This window comes from Seriola aureovittata, chromosome 16 (assembly GCF_021018895.1).
Source record: "Seriola aureovittata isolate HTS-2021-v1 ecotype China chromosome 16, ASM2101889v1, whole genome shotgun sequence".
NCBI lineage: Eukaryota > Metazoa > Chordata > Actinopteri > Carangiformes > Carangidae > Seriola > Seriola aureovittata.
In genome coordinates, this window is record NC_079379.1 from 8,312,019 (window position 1) to 8,321,505 (window position 9,487).

At 44.1% G+C, this 9,487-nt stretch overlaps 1 protein-coding gene across 3 annotated transcripts; it reads right to left on the reverse strand.

The window, feature by feature from the left end:
• Positions 1-4,692: 4,692 nt before the first annotated feature.
• Positions 4,693-8,557, reverse strand: LOC130183219 (UPF0500 protein C1orf216 homolog). Of its 3 annotated transcripts, none has more exons than XM_056398470.1 (2): positions 8,402-8,557; positions 4,693-6,345 (listed from the first exon to the last, which is right to left on the reverse strand). In XM_056398470.1, the coding sequence occupies exon 2, from the start codon at positions 6,321-6,323 to the stop codon at positions 5,220-5,222; it is 1,104 nt and encodes a 367-aa protein (XP_056254445.1). In that variant the 5' UTR covers positions 6,324-6,345; positions 8,402-8,557; the 3' UTR covers positions 4,693-5,219. The 3 variants fall into 3 exon arrangements, with proteins under 3 accessions (XP_056254445.1, XP_056254444.1, XP_056254443.1); XM_056398469.1 differs by lacking the exon at positions 8,402-8,557 and adding an exon at positions 8,254-8,395; XM_056398468.1 differs by lacking the exon at positions 8,402-8,557 and adding an exon at positions 7,943-8,149.
• Positions 8,558-9,487: the final 930 nt, after the last annotated feature.

Consider the following 9,487-nt stretch of genomic DNA (forward strand, 5'->3'; position numbering starts at 1 on the left):
ATAACTATCAAATAGCCATCCTGCCACGTTACGTCAGCGGTTCCCAAACCTTTTGGCTTCTGACCCTGCGACACAAAGCACCACTGCACATGTCTGCTGGTTGAAAGCAGATCAACAAAACTGTGACTTTTTTTCCCCCTTGTTTTATTTGTAAAGGCATTCAAATGCGAAAAAGCCCAGAAATGTGCAGAGAGTAGAAAAGAGTCTGAAAAGATTAATTTAGTTTTGTATGAAAGAAAAATGTGTTTTTTGTTTGTTTGTGTTAGTCTTGGTCCTGACCCCCATGTCGCACTGCATTTCATTATTCAACATGTAGTGAAAAACAGTCTTCTCCTCCCAGTGGGAACCCTTTCATGGATCCCAGGTGGTCCCCCGTTTAGTGCACCACTGTTGCACACGCAAACCGCCGGGTGATCAACCCACGAGCACCCTGCTGCCCCCTGGCGCCAAAACACGGAGACGAGAGCAGGTGACGGGCTGATGGGAGCGGGTCTGTGATGGAGTGTCTCCCCTAGTGGACAGTGTGACTACTGGTTTGTCCTCCAGGTCAGAGATGCGTGTGTGTGTGTGTGTGTGTGTGTGTGTGTGTGTGTGTGTGTGTGTGTGTGTGTGTTGTGTGTGTGTGTGTGTGAGTGTGTGTCTGTGGGCAGCCAAACATCACTCAGACTCACAAATATTTATTTCAAATTCTAGTCAACATCCCAAAGTTTCTCAAGACACAGAATTATCTGAATTTTTAGGAACATGTGTATAAGATTTTTGAAAATTTCCCTCATCATCTTCAAGGAAGACGTGGCACAAACTGATACAGAATAAACAGTAAATACATGATACTGTCAGACAGTGAGGAATAGGATGATTTCCCCAACCTTAAAGATCCTTACGAGGAATTAATAGATGAAAACTGCATGTTGAGGAGTTTTAATAAAGGACCTGCACCACAATATCAGGAATATGCCATAGATATTTTGGGCAACTTTTCTATTTAGATCAGCAGACTTTTCCCAAAGAATCACAGCTTTCTTTTTTCTTTTTTCTTTTTTGTTTTAGTTAAATTAATTATATGTCAGGTGTACGTTTTTTTTCTTTATTTCTTTATTATTTCAAGCAGGTTGAGACTCCAACATTTCTATATAATCTCTGGAAACATAAAAAAAAATGGTAGGCCAACTAAGAACTATAAAAACCCTTAAATTTACAATAACTATCAAATAGCCATCCTGCCACGTTACGTCAGCGGTTCCCAAACCTTTTGGCTTCTGACCCTGCGACACAAAGCACCACTGCACATGTCTGCTGGTTGAAAGCAGATCAACAAAACTGTGACTTTTTTTCCCCCTTGTTTTATTTGTAAAGGCATTCAAATGCGAAAAAGCCCAGAAATGTGCAGAGAGTAGAAAAGAGTCTGAAAAGATTAATTTAGTTTTGTATGAAAGAAAAATGTGTTTTTTGTTTGTTTGTGTTAGTCTTGGTCCTGACCCCCATGTCGCACTGCATTTCATTATTCAACATGTAGTGAAAAACAGTCTTCTCCTCCCAGTGGGAACCCTTTCATGGATCCCAGGTGGTCCCCCGTTTAGTGCACCACTGTTGCACACGCAAACCGCCGGGGTGATCAACCCACGAGCACCCTGCTGCCCCCTGGCGCCAAAACACGGAGACGAGAGCAGGTGACGGGCTGATGGGAGCGGGTCTGTGATGGAGTGTCTCCCCCTAGTGGACAGTGTGACTACTGGTTTGTCCTCCAGGTCAGAGATGCGTGTGTGTGTGTGTGTGTGTGTGTGTGTGTGTGTGTGTGTGTGTGTGTGTGTGTGTGTGTGTGTGTGTGTGTGTGTGTGTGTGTGTGTGTGTGTGTGTGTGTGTGTCCATGAAATGCGAGAAAAATAGAATCTCTCTTTCTTTTACTTATTTTAGGAGCATTTGGATGATTTATTCTGTCCTGCATGTGAGGTGTGAGTTTATATTTGTTTTGTTTGTGAAGTGTAACTGGAGATTAGGTGAAGTGATTAAGTGAACAATAAAACGTGAATGAATGAATGTTGGAGTTGGCCCACAGTGGATAAAAGAACACTGCTGTCTGGTTTATTGGGATTTTATCCTTAATGATTTACTGCTGCACTGAATCAGGCTGTTGTGTGTTTTTGATTAGGCCTATCAAATAGTATAAATCCGTGATACTGTCAAATTACTACCTACTACCTGTCTTTAAATCTTTATTTAAATATAATGAATTTAGATTAAATGTAGCCGATATAGAAAAGATGTATAATGGTAAACATATTAGTCGCAGGCTGTATGTATTTTAAGAGGTCAGGTTTCTGTCAAATTTCTGGGAATTTTGAGTTTTGGGAATATTAAAAAAAAAAAAAAAAAGGATTAGAAATAGCTCAAAAATATAACAATGTAATTTCTTTATTACAACCCCTGAACACGATGCAGGCTATAAGTAGAAGTATTATAGTCATTTCTCTGTGGAATACAATGGGGGGAAAAGTATTGAAATCCCATTGTCAGACATTGAAAGGCAGGAAATCTGTGCTCTCACTGTTGTTTGGAGGCGAAAAAGGTGAAGTGTGTTACAGACCAGAAAAATGCAGATCCTCCTCCTGGTGCTCCACGTCACCATGGGGGTGCCACAAGGCCCAGCTGTGCGCACCTCTCTGCTCCCCGGGAAGTCCTGCACTGAAAGAAAAAAAAACACACACACACACACACATCTAACACCATACCTGTTATTTTTCTATGTCTTGTTTTCCTTCCATTTTTTTTAAACTAAATTACTGACTGAATGAGTAGCTTCGCAGAGTAAGACAGAAGCGCACCCATGTGTGCTCAACGCGCTTTGTCAGCGCGCCCGCGGCAGGAGCCCCGACGGTCACAACAACACTGAGGAGTGTTTATGGTGAGGAAGCCCACACACTTAACATGCTGCTCTTTAATGTTAAATGGTTATAAACATCATTGACATTTTTGGCACCATTTTAGAACAAAGCACCATTTTGTAATGAATGACTTTATTGTCGAATAATAAATCATTTGTTTGAGATGGTTATCCTCCTGCAGCGTGGACACACTGACTTTTTTCTTTTAGCTCTTTAGCTCATGAGGGAGACCACCTCATGAGACCGTTTGACCTCTGACCTTCTGGAAGCTTCAGGAAAAGAGCATCCGGACCAAAATCCATTTAAGTTGTAAAACGAAAATTATTAAGCTATTAACATTTATAATTACAGAGGACGGACACTACTGGAAAGTGCTAAACATGTGACAGTAATTAGTAATAACTTATTCACGTTTATGGCTGCAGGTGTTTTTATTTCTTTCACCCGCCAAGAGAGAATTTCCACAACCTGGCAACTTAAAAGGCAATTAATGGCTTATTTTTTCATTTGAAGCATTTGTAGCCTAAATGGTCTTTTAATCAGTAATGAAACTGTTAATAAACCTTCTGTAAATTATTAGAGTGGCACCAAAATTGTACCTTTTTTTTTATTGTCAGCACCTGGAGGAAGTGGTTAACATGTCTATAGCACCAGGGGATATTTTAACATAGAAACACTGCAGCTAAAACATCGTCGTCGCTGTGAGTTTACTGACACTTTCTCCTGAGGCGAAGCTGATCAGGTGCCGCTGTTGGGCTCATTTATCTCCGTGGTTTCATGAGCTTTATTTGGATGCATTCATAACGTCCCCTAACCAGCCTGAAATCACGTCTCGGTGGTTTACTAAATCACAATCAAAGACGTGTTTGTGTCCCTTTTTTTTTTTTTAGAGGTTGTTGCTCGCACGTTGCTTACAATTCACTACTCCGGTGTAAACGTGTTATCCGCTCAGCTTTGATGCCTCGCAAACATCCACCTTCAGCCAGCGAACAAGGGATCAATATGTAAATGGACTCAGACTTTCGCTGCGATGCCTGCGTCCAAGAGAGGCGATAAGCTTTAAAAATAAACGGGAGTTAGTGCGGAGGCATAGCCGGGGATTATCCCAAACTTGCCCCGGGGTTTTGGCTCTCCTGCGCGCAACCGGACCAGCGTCTGTTCAGTGCGGCCGGATAGGACCTGCGGGGCCCCGGGGCGCAGACTGGCAGGCTCCCCGGGGGCCTCCTGCGCGGCGAGGTTCCCCAACGACTCAGCTCAGGATTGGAGATTATAGGGTGGCAATGCGGCTGGTATCTCTGTGAACACACGCACATACAAACACACACATACACACACACACACACACACACACACACACACACGGGAAGAGGTGAGATGATGTCGGAGTGCCCGCGGCGGCAGCCATGCCCGTAAAGATTGACGCTTGAGCCTCACACGGCTATCACACTCCCTGCAGAACACACACTCCCCAGCCCCTTGTGATGAGCCGATACAAACCAACTTTGTTCAACTGACAAAGAAGCAATTGTGAGCTGAAAGGTCATTTGCCCGAGGGCTCCAATACAGAAAGTGCAGCTATAGAAGATAACAACTGCCCTTCTTTAGTCATATCTGCACTGAGGGAGCTTTGATAAACCTGCTCCTTGAAATCAACATGCTGATCTGGAATGAAATGAAGGCTGTGGGCTCTTAAAGAGGAATTATCAGACAGCTATCTCCAATCTCTTCAGATTATGTTAGAAATGTGATAAAATAAACTTTCATTAGATCAGGTCCTGTTAATGTATGAAGAAAAGCAGAACTCATAATGTTGAGGTATAAGGTCATTTTATTTCTTAATTTATTGTAATTTTATACAGCATCTCAGGGTATAAATCATCTCTAAACTCACTGTTAAACCTATGATATTCTCTGATACTTTTTTTTTGGTACAGCAGGTGTTTTCTACTCAGTCAAGACAAACAGTAACAGCATACACACGTAGAACATTTTTGATATAAACATCTTATTAATCTCACAATTAAGAGTTTATCTTGCCATTGCTTTGATCAGAATATATCTTAAGTCTGACATTTTGGTTTGGTGAAGGGACAGGCTTTGGGTCCTCCAGAATGAAGATGAGTTGAATACATTTATCGATGCTCTGGGTGGGAGAACCAGTAACGCAAATCAACAAAAACACAACGGTTTTGCATCATTACAATGAGTCACATCAAACAGGATGATGGGAGATAGTCTGTTTTTTTTGTTTGTTTTTTTAGGGGAAATGGCAAACAGAGCAAAAATGCTGTTTTTAACCACTTCCTGTCAGTTCCTCCCCTCCCTCTCTCTCTCTGTTTATGACTGGCCGACAGCAGCGGTGGGGGCGGGGTTGGTGACGGCAGCGGCGGCACCCATGCGCAGCAGTTCCTTCCTGTGTGTGAGGATGACGTCGAAGCTGGACTGCAGGCGGTTCTGCTGCTCCTGGATGCGTCCCTGCAGCGTGCGGACCCAGCGGATCAGCGCCAAGCGGCGGTACATGGTCAGCTGCACCTGGTGCTTCTCCATCTCCTGGGCCTTGAAACGCTCGCGGTCCCGCAGCGTCCAGACGGCGTCCATCAGCTCTGGCAGCTCAGCGTCTGAGTCTGAAGACTGGTCATGGTCGTCTTGCTCTTCTGTTCCTTCTTCCTGAAGATCTGCCAGGTTGCTTGCTGTCAGCGACTTGCGGCTGAAGCTGCGGTGTCTTACAGGTGGTTCTCTGCTGCTGTTTCTGCTCTGGTCAGTTTCCTGGTAGTTGGACTTTGGTTCTCCGACCCCGATGCGGTCCCAACCCCCCATCAGCATCCCTTCTCCCCCACTCTCCAAGTTGAGGGAGGACATGCTGCTGCCGGACCGGTAGCTGAAGTCAGACTCCGAATCGCTGTCTCCCCATTCGTCATCATCCTCCACCAGCCCCACGTCTTCCTCCGCTTCCTCTCTTCCTCTGAATCCCAAGCTGCTTTTCCTCCTCTGCAGCTTCCCTATTTCTTTCTGCTTGTCCTCATTCTGGCTTATCATCATCCTCCCCTCCTCTTCCTCCATCCTCCTTTCCTCCGCTCCATCGGGGGGAACTCGACCATACCCGTCATCCGTGTTCTCGATTTCAGGCAGGGGCTCCAGGGGGCTCCAGCAGGGCAGGCGGGATCGCGGCGATAGGATCCCTGAGTTGTGATGATACCCAGAAGACGGCGAGGAGTTTGGAGGGTCGCGACCCAATGGGCCCAAGTTACGGGGACGCACCTGGTTTCGGTTCTCATCTCCTCCTCCGTTGCCTGTGAGTCCCTCGTCATCCTTTCCGGGCAGGAAGTTGAAGTTGCCATCTTTGTCGCACTTCCTGTTTCGAAACGAAGAGGAAGAACTATCATTTGCGCCTCCCTGCCCTCCGTACGCCGAGTTCAGAGGTTGGTCCTGATGGTGAAACATCACTGACCTCGACTGAGCCTCACTGAAACGACAGGGAGACAACGTTACAGCACTGACAGGACCATACAAATGTGTTTTACTACAAGTTAGTCAAACATATTTCAGTAGGATCTTTGGGTTTGTGAATTAATTTATCCTTTTTTCCACAAAGTCAAAAGCTTCAGTTCATATCAGTACAACACGAAAATCAACTTGCAGAGACTTGAAACTTTTCGGTACCAATGGAAATCAACCGATAGCACAGAGTATCGAAAACTGAAGTACTGAAAGCAACAAATAAGTGATCCGACTCATATTTCTACACATTCTTGTATGAGCTCGAACTATATAAAGTTTGAGAAGTTTGACCAACGTGAAAAAAGGGTTTTTGTAGAGAAATGTTGACGTAAGGTTTCAACATGAGGTGTCGTATCCAAGCGAGTATCGAAAGTTAAGCCACGTAAGCTTTATCAAAAGCTCCGCCAAAAACAATGGGAGGGAAAAAACTAAGAAACTCCAAGAAGAGAGAGAGACAATAAGGACAACCTCCTCCAAGTTGGGCAGTAAGGCAATGAAAGTCAAACGTACAGAGTAGACAAGAATATGTCCCCAAACACTGCTGCGTTGGTAGCATGGGAAACTCTGATATCCAAGACCTAACAGCAACGCTTTTAAGGCAGAAACCCTCCAAGTTCACACCGTCCTTCTCACAAAATGTGTTTCCTGTTATTCCATAGTAAACTCCCCATTCTTAGATAATGGCACTTCCCACAAGCTGAAGAGTTTTCAAAACAAGTCAAGCTTTCAACTGCATTAGCAAGATGTGATGAATTGACTTTGGCAGTGAAATAAAGCAGACTGCATGTTTACCGTGACAGACAATCTCAAAAAATTTTCCAGCCTCTGCAAGCTGAGTTTGTGTACAAATATGAGTCGAAACGAGCAGTCACATATAAAGTGGGTAAACAAGTCACCAGCAGCTTGAAAGGCAGTTGTAGGTTTTGGAAAATGTTCAGCACAAATGTAAAGAATATGCAAATTTGAGAAGTCAAAGAGCTGGATTAAAAAGAACAGAATATAAGAACAATTGGACATAAATGGATGAGCCAAAGAAACAATACAAGTGAGGAAGACAGGAAAATGAAATCCAGATCAGCAGCCCACCCCACCCCACACACTCACACACACAAACATACAAACACACACTCCTGGGTCGAACCCAACTCCTTGTTTATGTCTATAACTACAGGCTGGTCTGTGCACTCCACTTCTATTAGCATCAAATATTTACATGTCTCCTCAGAATGGAAATTTCTCTAATCCTGACTTCGGGCTGCTGTCAATCAACCCCCCCCACCCCCCCACCCCTGTGCACGCGCGTTCACGTGGTGCTGAAGGACAGCGACTGTGGCTCCTATCGGGAGCGCGCATGCAGCAGGCACAGACTGATGCTTAACGGTCACGAGGAGAAGAAAAAAACACTGATTATCCATGTGAAATCGACATAGTTTTCGCTGCTCAGCTGCATTTTAAATGCAATATAAAATATATTATGATGTCTATTGATATATCGGTATGTTTCCCAAACAAAAATTACTACACAATGCCATCAACTCGATGAAAAAAGGAGAAAATAATACCGAAATAGTCCCGCTGCTGGGTGGATGTTTCTTATCTGCACCAAAAGATGTCTGTTTTTGCACCGACGACGGCAGAAAACGTAAAGAGGGCGACCAATGGCGCTCAGTGGCTGCATGTTTACGGCTCAGTGATGAATACGTTAAAAAAAAATCAAAACAACTCAAAACACGACCGTTTCACATCCTAATTCACACACAGCCGGCGACTATGGTTAAAAAACAACTCAATATTTACTCTAAACATGATCAAATTACATAAATACGGAGAAGAAGAGGAATATTTCATCTCCGCTGCGTTATGTAACGCTCACCCCATATCAGTGCTGTCTCCTCTCTATCCCTTCTCTGTAAAAACAACCTCAGACCCGGCCTTTCATCTCCTATTTGCCGATTGCATAAGTCAAATGACTGACACGGACCCGTGTGAATCTATTTGCATGAGGTAACGTCTGTTCTTACCTCTTTTTATTGCTGCTTTGCTGGTCGCTGGAGAAGCTGGACGCTGTGCCCTCCCAATTTTTTCCCCCCTCCTCCGACCCTCCTATGTGATGTTTATCTTCCTCTTCCTCTCTCCTCCTCCTCCTCCTCCTCCTCCCGTCCGCTCACTGCCACTGTGGTTCTGGGAAAGGACTGGCTGACTAATATCACTTCCTAAACTGGGCTGGGACTCGAGGAAGAGGGAAACCGTGGAGAATGAGTAGAAACAATGCGAGGACATAGATGACTGTCATGCTACTGCGATGCCTTTGTATTTTTACTAATGCAGGTTTGAATGTGCAGCAACAAGCCATACAACAAGTAGCCTATATGCAGCATGATGCACAGCAACATGATGCACAGTGTTCACCTCATTACAGGGTCACAGTTCCTGTTCATTCAGACCTACTGCAAAAAATATCCCCACTCAAGTTTACAGTGTTTCTGTGTTAGAATCATGATTTAAGACACAAAAGGAAGTTTTTATTACATATTAACTAGTTCTGACACCTGTTTGAATCCTCTGTAATTGACAGGTCATTTGGGCTCAAGGGGAGAGTTTGACAGATTTGGAAAGCCTTGGGAGGCAGAAATCTTTTTATTTATTTATTTATTTTTTATTTTGGTTTCTTGACAAAAAGATGTGCATGTGTTTGTTTATCAACCAACCCACCGATTCTAATCCAAATTGAGTCCAGTTTTTAACCCCAGCTTTGCTGTATTATATGTGATGAGTTTGCGTATAGTGGGTTTAGCGACATTCACCTGCTGAGGCGGTGAGGTTTCTCTATCCGCTCCTTTAAATCCCACGGTGAAACATGTATGTACAACATGATCACACCGAACCATGGATTCATGCTGTCGAGGCCAAATTCCAACCCTACCATCTGCTGCCTCAGCAGAAATCCAGATCTCTCAGACAAGGCTACACTTGTTTTTATTATATTATATTATTAACCCTCCAGTCTTAGTGAGTCTGAGTCCACTGCAGCCTCAGATTTCTGGGCTTGACTGACAGGAGGGGAGCCTGACGTGGTCTAGTGTTGTTGTAGCCTTTCTCTCAGCTCC